Source organism: Apteryx mantelli, chromosome 1 (assembly GCF_036417845.1).
Source record: "Apteryx mantelli isolate bAptMan1 chromosome 1, bAptMan1.hap1, whole genome shotgun sequence".
NCBI classification, from domain to species: Eukaryota; Metazoa; Chordata; class Aves; order Apterygiformes; family Apterygidae; genus Apteryx; species Apteryx mantelli.
The window spans coordinates 191,749,967-191,765,906 of NC_089978.1; the positions used below are offsets into that span (position 1 = coordinate 191,749,967).

The 15,940-nt window shown below is 35.2% G+C and overlaps 1 protein-coding gene across 4 annotated transcripts in view; it reads right to left on the reverse strand.

Moving 5' to 3' along the window:
* The window catches only part of IMMP2L (inner mitochondrial membrane peptidase subunit 2), a 496,900-nt gene that overhangs the window by 161,656 nt on the left and 319,304 nt on the right, over positions 1-15,940 (reverse strand). For all 4 annotated transcript variants that reach the window (XM_067314814.1, XM_067314803.1, XM_067314809.1 and 1 more), the window contains one exon: positions 1,227-1,292. In XM_067314814.1, the coding sequence (XP_067170915.1) occupies positions 1,227-1,292 (66 nt within the window). The remainder of the gene's footprint in view (positions 1-1,226; positions 1,293-15,940) is intronic.

Here is a 15,940-nt window from a genome sequence, read left to right on the forward strand (position 1 = left end):
TACCAACATCAACTACATCAAGAAAATAAGCATCTTCCTAAGGATATAGGCTTATAAAAGGCATCACCCAATAGCTCACACTATTTCTATGTTTTTATTTCTCTAAAGTGATAGCTAAATGTTAGTCTTTGGACATTGAGTTCTCTTCTTACTGTCAGTTATTTTAGATATTGTGCTACCACAGAAATGTCAGAATTTATATTTATTTCTCAGACGGATATTATTTGGTATTTTTCATTAAAACAGAAATGATACTGACTGCAAGAGGAAAGGGAAAAAAAGGACATAGGCATACCCTATACTGCCCAACAGCCCACCAGTGCTGGTATTAACCAGGGCTCCTTGAGACCACACTCAAATCCTTGACTTGAATCACAGCTGCCAAGTACTACACCAGAGCAAGAATCATCATCTAAATGAACCAAGCCTCAGCCTGCCATGTTGTCTGGGAGTTCCCAGGAACATTCATATTCTAGTGCAGGAAACTAGGGATTTACACTCCCAACTCTAGGCCAATTCCAATTTTGACCTAGGAAAAAGAATCCTTTTCAAAAAAATCATTTTCATCAAAATGATAACGTTTCCATGAAAACTTTTGATTTACATCTACTAGCAATTTATTTCTAAACAGCCCCCGTAGCAAGGTCTATCTGACAGAGCAACCCAAGCCTTTAAGTACTTTAGAGTTTACCCTTTCTACAAATGTTTCTGATAGAATAATTTACTCCAAACCAGTTCCACCATATGCCGTACAGATTCCCAGAGACTGCAATGAAGGCAGTCATCTATGAGCATTTTTTGTCTCAAAAAGAAAAGAAAAAAAAAATGAAAAAAACAAATAACCCCCTCATCCCCCGAAAATCCAACTTTTATTTGCCAGTCACTGTATGACACGGCAATTGGACTCTCTAACTGAAGAAACACAGTCCTATTATCTTGACTTATTAAAAAAATGCTCTACAATTAACTGCCATGGTATGTGGCAGAGATTTTCTAAGCAACAAGCATTATTTGTACCCTTGTACCTTTCATGAGAGAGTGAGTAGTTTTGTGTACCATTTCTCCTCTCATTAAAAAGGAGACAGGTACACTGCTGACATTCCTGATAAGAATAGATAGAAAGAAAATACTAGAAAGTTCTCGTTGTCTAGGATACTGATTTAAAATCCACTGAAAAGCTGCACTATTCCTATAAAGACTCAGAGACTAAGGCTTAAAATACTTACTTGATAATGTCTCCTTCAAGAGCAATCACTCGTTTAATGATCTTCTGTTCAGGGTTTCTAGGAGACCTGAGACAGGAGATAAGGTTATACAATCAGTAATGTTCCCGTTGTTTTAAGAAAATGAAAAGAAATTCCACAAAGAAATAGACACTATTAAAGTCATTAGGAGATTCCATGTTCTCCTTGATATAGCATCAATCATGATGTTCCACCCTGGAGTGAAGCTACTGTAATCATTCTTATTACAAACCATCCCTGAAAAGCAGATGCTGAACAACGACCTGCATACAAACACTACAGTAATCAACAGTTCTTTTATTGTGGATAAATACACTTGAGACCATTAAAATTAGAATGTCCCATTACTGATCAGGAGGATACCTTTACAAATTGCTTCATATGTTTAAACTTGAATCCTCTATTCAACTTTAACAACATATTGTGTTTAAACATTCATGTCACTCATTATGAGGAAAAAAAAAAAACAACAACTCCCTAAGTTATCACATTGATATTTATCACTCTAATTTAGGTAAACCTTGCCTAGGGAATTGCAGAGAGTTTAAAAAAAGATGTAAAAATTTCCAAAAGTTTTTACTTGATCCAAAGTTTCCCAATACAATATCATGCTTTCACTTCAAGTTAGTTTCCTATAAATATGTTTTACTGAGTATATTCTGATCATGCATTACATCATTATTAGAAGTGAAGCTGAAGCTGTATGCACAGCCAAAATACTTGAACTTTTTGGATGCATATTAGAAGATGTGACTACTAGAAGTGTGTTATTCTACCATAGTTTTTATAGACTAACATAGACACATGTCCACAACTAACTTACTTTTCTTGCTATATATCTCTTTTTTTTTTCATTCTTGACTTTTAATTATTTACCTGTGCAAACTTAGTAGAGTGTTTTTATGTTTTTTAAAAATGGAATTTTATTTGCCACTTGTATATAGGAAAGTCAGTGAAGGAACAAATGGTTTTGATTTTCTGCTGATGCTTGGGTTCTGTATATTAGACTGTAAGCACAGCCTATTAGAAATGTAATTACAGGAGCTTTATGTTACAGTTCTGTGTCTGAAAACATTGGCCATGCCATCCTCACAATAGACCAGTATTTTTGAGCTGGTCTCTGGTCAGCTTGTAGCACACAAAGATGACGTTTTCTTGAAGAAGCAAAGCTGAGATGAGTTTGGATTAAAAACTTGCCAGCAGTGCTGCATGAATAAAGGCATCTGCAGCTCACTTCCAGTTCCAAAAGTTAGAAAGAAAAATTGTTTCAGGTTAACATGAGATGATATTTTTCAATATGAACCCAAAAACTTTTTCAAATGTATTTTATTTTTGTGTTGATATATTTGGAATATATTTTAAAGAAGTAAAATAAAATTCAAGAAGCAGTATCATTTTGAACTAAAACAAAGTTTCACTTAGAAAAAGTCAAAGCGTGTTTATATTTTTCAGAAATTTCACATAAAGAAAATTCACACACACACACAAAAAATCATTCAGCACCCCTGACAGAGATGAGCTTAGTTACTTATGGGTTTGGGGTCCCAGAACAACAATGAGCATCTGTGCTGACAGGTAATTTTTAGCAGTAAACAGAGAAAACAGAAGAAAAGATAACAAGGCCTGGGTATTCTAGTAGATATTGAGAGCTGCTATATAAACAGGAATAGAGTGACATGCCACAATAACAATCTTCACCCATACTATAGGTAGGGCAAGTAGTTATCTAAGGAAGCTCACTCAAGATCATGCTACTTTATTCAATATTGCCATCACATACATGGTGAGATTTTGTGGACACAGAACTGAAAAAGAACAACAGAATCATGTTTCTTGTTCAGCTGACAGGGAATACAAGTCGTTGTTGTCTCCCAAAGGGAGGAAGTTCATGGGGCTTTATTCAGATTCAAGTTCAGTTCAAGACTGGAAGAGAGAATAAGTCAGTTAGGAGTGTTGGAACAATATGGGGCTGAGGCACAGTGCTAAGCCTGAAAACTGGAGAATCTCTGTATGGAAATTTAGGCTCGGATTGTAATGTTATCTTGTAAAATTTAACTAATGGAAATAATACATAATGTATGTGATGCACTGTGTATTTCGCAAAGACTGAATGAAAACAAATTTTAAGTTTGCTGTTTCAAAATTCTGTTCTGGTTTAACACCTTACTTTCAAAGGTTCTTTGAAATTTCCCACGTAAGCATTTCCACTTGTTTAGTATGTACATATTGTAATGTAATTACTGACCTCTCCATTAATTTGCCTTCATTCTGCAAAAATTGTAATGACCTTGAATAAACATCATTCTAGATCTGAGTTATAAGTATTTGTTCTAACAGTGGCGACTTTTCCATCGGTAATGACATATTTAAGCAAAACACATAATTTGTCAAAAAGACTTCAAGGAATTCCTCATAGATGGTTACTATAACTCCTGAATCTTTTTATAGCCAGAATAATTTAAAATAAACATTACATTAACATTTTAATTACAATTCATTAAAATGGCAAAAGAATTGTAAGAGAAGGAGAAGCAGGTTCAAAAGCAACGAAAGATGAGGGCACTTTTAAACAATGGATTTTCAACAGGCAATTAAAAGGTTTTGTTCAAGAGCCACAGTAATGAACAGGAGGTAGGAGAGACTGTTTCTGAAGTGATGGATATTGATGCCTTCCTGAAAGGACGTTAGTGCAAGACTGAGATTTCATTGATTATGGAAGTCAAAAAAACCATGCAGATATAGGCAATTCCTGACTTTGAAATTTCTCAGCATCATCATGGAATATTTTAGCCTAGCTCTGGGAATAGACCTCATTAAACAACAAAGGTGGGGCGGGGGGGGGGGGGGACATTGTAACCAGCAAGTGTTCAGTACTTCTCTTTAGAAGGTAGCAACTTTCTTCTTCCAGTGATATCTGGGTATAGTAACAAACAGTAGTCTTTAAAAATGGGATTTGTTAAAAACAGTAGGAAAGCAATTAGAAACAAAAGAAACTGTTGATTTACCTGAGCTTGCACCTCTCCAAAATTACACTATATTTTTTCATTCTCCTTGCATAGACGCCATGTTCAGACATGCTGATTTCAAAAAACATTATGTAGGAAGAGCCAAGGAATTATTTCTGTCACACAATGAATGTATTTTGTCTCCCAAAGATGGAATTCAGAAGATATAAATATCATTAACAGGGATTAATAGCAATCACTCATACCCTTAACAGCCAGATGCAGATATTATGTTTCACAGACTGGTTGGCATGTACATTCCTTGACTCTTTTCAAAACAGGCCTTTTAAAAGTTAGGCTCACATTTTCCTCAGTAAAAATAGTTCCATATCTCCATATAACCATTTTTCACGATGCACGAATTAGGGGCAATAGTGCAAGTAGTAATGGTCAGAATGGCCACGAAATTCTCAAGTACATTACAAATATTAACGTACAAATAGAAGTTAATAGCACAAGTGATGCTTTAGGAGAAATATCTCTGGAAAATAAAACCACTTCCTAGATGCAGATTGAATTCTACTCCACTCATAGTCACTTTTCCTTTTTCCCTGAAGAAAACTGGAAAAAAGGCAAGTTGTAGTGTGTCCCTCAAATCATCAAGTCTGAGGATAACTGACTGTATCATTTCTCTTTAAATGGTATTCTTTGTTCAAGCATCTCAACAGAACAACATCTGTATAATACAAAAAGAAAGCACAGGACTCTCTATCATCCAGGACTGATAAATATTTTGGATTTTATCTGTCAAAGCAATTCTTTGAACTTCATCTACCAACTACCTCATAGCTGGCTGCAAATAATAGAGCAAAAAAGCAATATCCTCTCTGAAACACCATTTGCTAAATGGAAAATTTAACTTTGCCTTAGCAACAATTTCTAATTTGTTCTGAACTGTAAGCTTACATACAGTGCAATGCAGAAAACCCACCCTCATTCACAAAGGCATGAATCATGACATCAAAACCCAGATTCAGAGTTTTAAGATAAATAATTTACAGAGAGGAAATAAAACATTTGGTATCTATTTGTATGTGGTTTTCCAGATGCAGCTTTAGCAACTCAGCATAAACAACATTCCTTTAATTAGCTTCTAGTAGTAATCCTAGCTGCTTTTCCTAAGCCTATACACTTGTCTTATTCTATATCAAGTTTCATCCACACTCAAACTTTCATTAAAAACTAATAAGTAATTCCACTACAGTGAAAAGAAGAAAAACAAATGCCTATGTCATCAGGACATCATTAACTTTGGATTAAAGCCTCTCATGTGGGGCCATTTGTTTGAAAAGGAAATACAAGGGTTAAGTTAAGCAGAGGTGATGGTGGATCACCCCAGAGATTAGGGCAGACTCAGGTTCTTTATTCACATGCAACAAGAAATATTATTCCAGAAATATTATTCCAGAAATATTATTCCAGCCTCCAGGCTCTACACTATTCTGGCATAGGACTCCCTTGGTTTATCCAACAGATATTGCTGAAAAAACTGGAGAGCACACGGGACCCCCAATCCCCCTATGCACAGTTTAAGAGTTAAAAGATGTTCTTCTGCAGAACAGCTCTTAAGAGTTCAATTTCATTATTACAAATTATGTGTTTCAGAGCTGAAGACACACTGCCTAGCCTCACGGAGAAATAATATTGAGAAGAAGAAGATTGGTCAGATTGATCCTAGCATCACCTGGGATCTTATCAGAGATGCATCTCCAAAAGCACAGGCTGAAATACACAATAACTGGAAAGTTTGTCTGTAAGAAGATGTAGCTTCTTGAGGAGGGATATAATAATAGTTGAATATCTACGAGAAAGTGACATCTTGTTCTACTTTAGGAAAGCACTGACAATGTTTTCTAGTAATTAACTCAATATCTCCATGACATTTTCTCTGATAAAAATGAAACATTTATGGTTTTGTTTTTAATTACATGCTCTTACCATACACATACATACCTTTATATATATATATATATATACACACACACACAAGTAAACATATACACACACATATATTTTTGTACATACAAACATCCATTCTTCTATGTTCAATACTGCATTCTGAAAAGCACAGTGTGGGATACCAGTACTTCAAAACATGTTTACCAGGAAAGACAACAGGAGGAATGATACAGCCAGCAGGAAAATCCACTGTTTAGCAAGCTATTCTCAGATAAAAAGGCTGACAATTCTCTGAAGGCTTTCACCTTTCCTTATTGAGCAGTTGAGTACTTCAGTCATACTATTGCTCCTAAACTTTTCCCTCTCCAACATTTGGATTATTTATTTACCCTAGTGGATACTACTTAGCACAATTTTAAATAACTGCTCCATAAGCTAATTAACATTTGATCAATCATTAAATTTTCATGGTATTTTTGTATGTGTTATTTTATACTTCTGTCTCTCTTTGATTTATCTAACTATATTCTTCTCAAGAGTCCCCATAGCAATTCATGCTTAAGAGCTTGGAACTGAAATTGCTATAAGCTTTTCTGGGGAGAGTGATTTTTAGGCTATATCCTAAGATCCCAGCAGGATAAGTGAAGGAAGATGGTTGATTCATTTCTAGCCTCCAAAGAGATACACTAACACGTATCCCCAAATGCTATGTGATATCATTCCCTGTTGAGCAGGCAGTCTTCGTAATAAAATAAAAAAAAAAAAAAAAAAAGTAACCCACTGATCCTGGCTAACTTTCAAACACTGTTTGATGCTCAGACACACAGCAGAAGAACCAAAAGCAATTACATTTTTCAACAGATATTTGCACAATAGCTATCACCAAAAGAAAAAAATATTAGACTAGAATAACAGTAAAGTCTAACTAAATAAATGCTACATCATAAAAGAATACTTTTTTCCTTGAACGTGCATTCAGAATTTCAGGGTGCAAGCATGGGACAAAGAAGAGAAGGCCTTATACCATGAACACATAATGAAAAAGCACATAGTATTTTTTAAACATATAGATTTAATTAGATACTTTGGTGATCTACCTATGCTTATTTCTACCCATCCATTACCCTAGTCAACCTATATGGGTTTTGTGCTCACATTTCAAAATTGTTTGAATTTTGATACCAACCAAACATTTTATAGAATATGCCATATAGAAGGTATTTATTAAAAACTTGCACTGAAAGAATCCTGAAGTTTGTGTTGTGTTTATATTCATATACCTATGTATATGCATATATATTACTGTTAGCACATGGCCTTACTCTTTACTATGAGATAAAAGGAGGGTGTTTAGACAGCATTCAGAAGTTTACTTTCAGAGTGTTCTCAATTTACTTCAGAATGAGATTTATCTGATGTGGTAGTCATTTACATATGCGCAACTGAAAGAATGAACAGTTTGTTTTTATAGCATGAACAGACTGAAATAATGAAGGCCATCTTCTTAATAAATTATATCTCTGCTTCTATTTATATTGTTAATGCCAGATACTGAGAAATATTTAACTCCATGAAACTGAATGAGGGTGAGCTTTTGACATCTCAGTCCAAAGCTGTGATCCAAAGTCCTTCACTCAGTGATCGTTTAATTTCCCATAAATAACTCCCTGCCCAATCTGAAATTTCCAGCGCAGTTAATTTCCACTTCTGGGCATTTCCAGAACTGCTGCAGGGTAAAGAAGTAGTTGTTTATCTTCTTTCTGAGCCCTTTGGGGATACAGAAATTAGCCAGAGCAGTACCTAAAATGTAGTTGGAGCCCAAAATAAATCACATTAATATACCTAAAGAATTGGGAACCTCACAAAGTACAATTTTAATGGCTTTATTTTTAAACCATGCTTGGAGGAAGAAGAAAAAGTGAGATAGTAAAGCTATTGCATTCTCATTTTCTGGCCTCTCTTAAAAAGATATGTAGGGGTTTTACCTGGCTGCATCACACCTAGATAAAGATGCTGACCTTCAAAAAAGGTTTTATACTCTTGGTCTAAGATGAAAGATTCCTTTTACCAGCATAGTAGTGGATGCTAAAGCTCTGAACAGAAGGAAATATGTAGCAATATCTGCTCTTTCATCACTCCCACTATTATAGCTGTGATAAAACAGTTCCAATATACCCAATACTAAAAGTTGTATAAGAATTCAAATTTACTTAATATATGCAAATATTTTGTAAACAGCTCAATCTTAATCAGCTCATTTAAATTTCTCCCCTGTCCATAATTTTTTCTTAATTCCATACTCGTTTATACAGAGAAAAATCAGAGTTTACACTTTGACTTACACTTTTTAATTTTGCTTTTACCTTTTTGGGGTATATTTCATTTCTTTTTAGTCTCAGCAGATACAGAAGCTCACAATAAGTGTAACATTTTTCAAATCACAGCACAGGCTCTGAGACAATTTCTACATTGTGGAAATTAGGCAACATAGTAGCTGAGGAAAAAAATGACCATGCTTAGTTTATCCTTCTTCGTTGTTGTTCCTGTCACCAAATTCTATTATGTGGAAGGGCTACATTAGGTTTCAGGAACTCGATGGATCCAGTAACCGTACTGAGTATCTGTATTCAGTTTGGACCCACCAGTACAAGAAAGATACTGACGAACTGGAAAAAGCGAATTGCCACTAAAATAATGATAACAGAAGAGTAACGCACCACAGCAGTGACTAAGCCAGCTGGGTTTGTTCAGCCTACAGAGGAGGCAACAGGGCATTTAATTGCTGTTCTTACTATCTAATGGGTGATTAGAGAAAAAAGGGATGCAGACTTTTCTGGGAGCAGCGCAACACAAGGAAGAGAAGAAAGCCACAAGTTGGAACAAGCGAAATTCGAACTGGATATGAGAAAAATTTTCACAGTGTGGGTGGTCAAGCACTGGTACAGGTATTGGGAATCTCAGAGATTATCAGAGCTAGACTGAACAAGCAGTCTTGACCAAACTTCAGAGTTGGCCCTGCTTTGAGTGGGTGCTAGGATTAGACGACTACCAGAGGTGCCTTCCAACATAAATCATTTTTCAGATCTAACATGTAGAATCTTTAGTATCATTCAAATATATGAGGAAACATGATGCTGATATTTAAATATATATATATATTTATTTATTTATTTATTTGCTTGGAATGAAGACTTTGATGCTAGAAGGGACCATACTGATCATCTTAACCTTCACAATCCATGGACTTTTTTTGCCCAGAATCTATCTTTTAGGACAGTACTTAATTCTATTCTAAAGCATTTTTAGAGAAGGCTATGAAATCTCATGTCAAAGATTCTGAGTGACAATGAGTCCAACATCCAGAGAAATGATTCTAAAGTTTAATTATCCTTGATATTAGGAAATTGCATCTGCATTCAAAATTGAATTTATCCAACTTCAATTTTGATTTCACACTTTTTCCTCCAAGGCAGAAACATCCGCAACTTCTTATTTCTTCTTCATGCTGAAAGATTTAGGCACAACAGGCCTTCTCAAATTTCTCTTTGATTCATCAGGTAGAACTCATTTAGTTTCTTAACATAGCTAAGCAAGATAAGTTTTCCAATTCCTGGATCATTTTTGTGACTGTATTTCAAACTCTCTCCAACATTTTCATATTTGTCTTGGTGCACAGACATGAGAACCTAGTATTATTTATCTGCTCTTGTTATGTTGGCTCAGTGCAAAATCTCTTTCTTATTTCTTAATATTCCATTTACTTCATATATTCAGGCAGAAAGCTAATCCTTTTAGTATGGGGAGCTCACATTGACAGGAGATAAAAAGTGATATCTAAACCCTTCTCTGAGTAAACTGCTTGCTAAAACACTTAACGCACCAGTTTGGGCCACATTCTGTAAAGTATCTTGTTGGATAGTAAGCATGTGATTCAGGTCATGCTGTAACAAGGGGACCTAATTATTTACTGCCCTGCCTTTCTCTATGTTGTCTGTCTGCAAGCTTAATGAATAACTTATAAATCACGAAGGCGACTGCCGATGGTAGTACCTAGCTTTGGATCACGAAGCAACCTGCTAGCATTACTTCCACGCACAGATAGAGCCCCAACAATAACTACATCGTCCAAGCTGGACTAAGCCAGTTTATCATCTGTCTAATGTGGCCCTCATTAAGGCCATAAAAGGCAAGTCTGTAGATCACAAAATCATCTGGTAGTAAAAAACATTCTTGAAGAAACCAAATATAGTATATTATTGCCTTTATCAAAATGGCCTTTATCTAACAGTTTTGTAATGTTATTGATAAAAGCTACCAGGTTTGCCTGACAAGACCTATTTCTGAATTGATTGATCTTAACTATATTTTAGTTTCTGATGATCTGCATAGCATGAGAAAAAAAAACATGTGACTATTTTGCCTGGATAAGGTTTTCCTAAGGCCCTTCTCTGTTTTTGTTTTTGTTTTTTAATACTGAAATTTGATTGCAAATCTTGAAGTCATCTGCGTGTTCTCCTTGTCTTTCTTCCCCTTGAACTGCTGAAGAGGCATGTTCAAAATGGCCTTCCACACTATACAAATTGTGTTTGATTCCATTCTCACCTGTCAGTAGCAATGTTTGACCCAGTTTTGACCTTCAAGAGTGTTATTATCCAATAACTTTAAAGAAAGTGATATAGATTAGCAGATTTTTCAAGCAAATATACTATACAGAGAAATCACATATAATTTTGACAATATTAACAGATAATGAGAGAAACTGAAAACATTACTCAGAGACTCCTGGGTTCTTTCTAGGCTAAGCTTGAGGAAGTAGGCCTCAGACCTAATAAATACTGAATAAATGAACTCCTTCAAGACAGCAGTTGCACCAACTGGTTAAGCATAAGCACCAGTGATGTCTGATTTAATTGGGAGCTCCAGTAGAAATTATGTTACAATGATATAATTAATAATACTAGGAAAACTATGCTTCTAATAACATCCTGTAATTCTTTATTTAATTCCACATTAAGTTAGCACTTCTTAGTCAAACCTCTCCTAAAAAACAAAATCACTCACTGCTAAAAAACTTTCCTGTTTACTGAAGGTAGCATTTTCCAATAATGGTAGATTGCAAGCAAGTCCCGTTGGATAGGTAGTATTTTATTTTTATTATTTTTTAAGCTGTTTGCACAGCTCCTAAAACAAAGTGTCCCTGAACCTTGATAGGGAATTCTAAGCACTATCCAAACAGAAATAACAATCTGAATATATCAGCTGCATAAAGCCTCAGTACTGGAGTCGCACACTTTGCTATACCACCATGGAATCACGAGAACGTGTACAAATTCTCTGAAGCTCTGCAGTTCTGGGGTGTCCACACTCGTTCCTTCGCTCCCCTTCTCACTGACCCCCACTCCATAAAAAGCCTTGGCTCCTCTCTACCTTCTGATTTAGTCCACAGTTTTTACCCAGAGCAGGAAAATGTCTCTCTGAGAATAATACATAAAGAAAAAAATTAGCTACCATGACAATAACTCCTTTTTCTTCTCTTTGATGTGTCTATAATGTATCTTCTTGTATCAGACACTATTTACCAGAAACCTCCTACACTACAATGAGTAAGGAGTTGGAGGGAAAAGCATAAGGATCTTTCTGATCAATTCAGGTTTCCCCAGTATATCCACAGCAGCTGCAGTCTCACTGTTAGATGAGACATTGGTAGCAAAGGATTGTCATTATTTTTCATGGATGTTGAAAGGTTATTGCAAATAATTTGGATATTTGTCAGTGAACAACTGTGGAATCCCCACCTGGAAACTAGATGAATAACTGCTACAATACAAAATTAAGCAATTCTTTCTATATTTTGGATCCACCAGTCAAAATTGTGCATCTGAATAACTTTCAGAATTATGAGAAAGTCAAGACAAAAGTCAAAAAGACAAAAAACATAACTTCATAAGAAGATGAGTTATCATTTCAAGATTTCAGCCAATTATCTGAAGCTTGTCAAAGAGAAAGAAAAAAAACCAAAAACAAAACAAACAGAAGATTAAAGGCTAATTAAAATATTTCACTGAAATAAAACTAATTGGTACACTACAAAGCTATATGACTAATCAGTCTGAAAACCTAGAAATACTAGAGTAACTCACAAGCAAAACTACTATTTTGAATTAAACTCTCATTTAATTGGTTCCCAACCCTCCAATCTAATCACTTTGAGTTTAAATGACTCAGCTGCTTAGAATGCAGACTGTGTAATCGCAACAGTTATGTGCACTTGACCTTCCTGTTAACAGAGAGACTCAATTAATTACTTGCTGTTTTAACTGGCCATTTCACCTTACCTTCACCTTTTCCAAAAGGGCTGAAAAACTCTATGCCTTACCCTTTGCCCTTGAAAGTCTGCATAGAAATATTTATCTACAAAATAGGAAGCTATCATGATCTAGCAAGCTGATCTAGGGATAAGAGTATCTGGGGTTTTATGTTTAAGACAAAACAAGTAAAATATTGACTGTTTCATTAACCCATTACTTAGGGTTTAAGCCATTGTTGTAGGGTAGGAACCCAACCTCACCTTTACTATGGCTGCCCAAATATCCCACTCTGTAACAGAAACAGAACACAGACTTACTTCTGTTGCAGCAGACAACAGAGTGAAAGGCACAGAAACCTGCAAACGTAATCTAGCGCTTGAAAATAGTTCTCAGGTTGTCATATTGGATATTAGGTAGAAATAATCAATTAAATTGCTACATAATCTAATTAGCATTAATAAAAAAATCCATGCTTATTTATAGTGTCTTATACACTGAAAGATGTACTTATATATTTTCATTGGTTCTGAGACTAGACCTGTGTTCAGCAGCAGCTCATCAAAAGCACATGAAATCCAATAAGCAGGAGCTGTCCTAAAATGCCAATTGTATTTGATATAACTACACACTGTGCAGTAATTTTCAATCATCATCCCTTTCTGATAGGTTTTCAGAAAACTTTTCAGGTTATATAACACTACCACAATTATTGAAAAAAGTACTGGAAGCATACTTAGATTTAAAAAATACCAAAGTTGCTTAGGAGACAACATATTACCTCAAAAGGAATTTAGATGTTAGGAGATGCGTTAGTCTCACATAAAATCCATGGGAAACTGTGGTTAGTGTCTCAGATTAACACAGTATTTAGGGGGGGGGGGGGAAAAAAGTGATCCTGAAGAATCCTAAATTGTCATCTATCTTTGAAAGCACCTAAACTTCATAAGCACACTGCTTTTTAAATCTTTCTAAATGTCAAATAATTCAAACACTTGCTGAGAAAATCTCATTCTTGATATTTCTGAGCAACTTGATAGTTTCTCACATTTAACCTCTACCATGGTCAAGAAACTAAGCCTTCCAGAGGAGTTAAGTCTGCTATATAGGCAGTGCACAGAAGGTAACAGACAATTAAAGTGGGTTGAATCACCTTTTGGAGGAGATCTCTCTCTTCATGGACTACAGGGGAAGCCAGACTTCAGCTTAGTCTAGGTGTCTTTATTTTAAATGATTAAAGATAAAAGACTAATCATTCTTTTTAAATTAAAAAATATATATTATTTCATCTACCTTACAAGTATGTGTAGTAGAACTGTTTTTAAACTAAGACAGGAAAGCAAATAAAATCCTAATGGTGGGATAAAGGGAAGAGCAATGTAAACCTAAAGTATACTTTTAAAATAGTTACAATACACTTTATTTAGTAAAAATTACTTGGATTAAGAAATAAAAGATCAAGGTGATCTCTCCTGCTAAAATCAGCATCAAAATTCCTGGAAGCAAAATAAAGTGACTACTACTACTTTTAACAGTAGATGGAAAAGATAAATTGTTTAAAACTTTGAATTCTTGCATTATGATGTACCATTCTGTTGAGATACCCCCCCCCAAAAAAAAAGTAAATAGCTTTAAGAGTAGAGACATTATTTCAATGTAAACTCACAGAAAAAAAAAAATAAAGATCTCTGCAGAGGCCAATAAAAGTCTCAACTCTGTTACAAGTATTTTTGTAAAATAGTGCAGTATATAATACACATATATTTTCTGTATCTACAACATATAAAATGAAAATCAATTATCTTCCAACTATCAAAAGATAAAAACAAATGTTTAAGAAACAGATTTACTCTTCTATTCATGGACATAAAAACAACTGTTGATAGGAAATAACCCTAAAGATCTCTGTTCAGGGCCTGACTCAATAAGCACAAAAATAAATAAATTATTCCCATACTGTATAACATTAAATTCACATAGGTCTTGTGCACAGTTATATGGTACAGTAACACTTCAGAAACAGAGAGTTATGCTGGGAATAACCTATTTACATATTTGAAAACATAGTATTTGTAGTAACAGAATATAGAAAAAAAAATCAAAACCTAACACAATCAAAACACAAAACTGAAAATTACCTGCATATTTTATACCAACAGCAATTTGCTGTTTAGTATAAGCTAAAAAAATGAACAGTAATAAGGCAAATGGACATGGCAGAATCTAAATACTCTTACAATAAAAAGAAAATAATCTAACTTTTTTTTCTTCACAACTTCAGCTTTTAGCTTGGATAGCATTTGGGGAAGAATACCCACAAATAACTGCAGGTGTGCACGCCGCAGATAAAGCCAGGCTGAATTAACCCTAGACTGGCTACAGTGACAGAAATCCCCGTAGTAGTAGAGGCTATGACCTGATTGTGAGGTTTTGGCAAAGAACAGCAATGAGAAATGTAATAGGGAGTATTTTCCCACAGGATACTCTTTGTCAAAGGCTGATCTTAGATGTCAGAGGGTCATGAAGTACTGTGCTGCATTTGATACTAATTGCATTATCCTCCACTTCTTGCATGCTTTCACAGATATCAGAGGGGACTGCACAAAAACTAAGCGAGGATATTGCTTTAAGAGACTTGGATCACTTAAGCAGACATAAAAGAGCTTTTCAGAGTTTGTCAAGAGTAAAATGGTGTCCTGTGCTGTTTTTTTTCCCCATGAGATTTGTAGGATTCTGAGCTGCAAGAGACCTCCTCTCTCATGATGATAAATATGTTTAAAAAAATACAAAGGGAAAATGAAATAAATCCAAAGCATCTACAACAGTGAACAGCATGATCAAGTAAAATATATATCCTTACAGATGATTTTCCCTTCCCACAAGGCAGTTTATATGCTTTTTAGATAGTGTTCCCCTTCTCTGTGAGATCTGAAGCCCAATTTGCCGTCCCTTCCCTCCCCCAAGTGTACATGTAGGCTCAGTAGTTGGGCTGCACACTTGCTTCCCGGCTCCCCAACTCTGCTTCCCTTCCCCAGTTACAATCTGCACTGGTTATTCCACCCAAAATGAATTTATCAGTCTCAGGCAACAGCAAATACAGGCCTACCCCCATCCAGCCTGTCAAACCCAAACCCGTGTGGCAGTCTCCAGTGGCAGGTCCCTGTCACCTTTTTCTCCAAGTAAATGATAGGCTGTTAAGGTATTTGCTATGAAAGGGAGAGACAGGCAGAAAAAGCATGAAGGAAAGGGAAAAGGATGAATTAAGCTTTACAGACACTTTTCACACAGATTGATGATTCCTCACCGGCTTCCCTCCCTCCATGAGGAAAAGTTCAAATAAGATATCTATCAGTTTTGTATCTTCTCTGTCTTTTCAGAATGAGTCCATGACAGATCAAGGTGAATTCTATAATTTTACTAAATGGCAAAATGCTTATGCCAGTCTTATGTTTCTTTTAATTAGTCAATTCATTTTTTTATTTTTAAA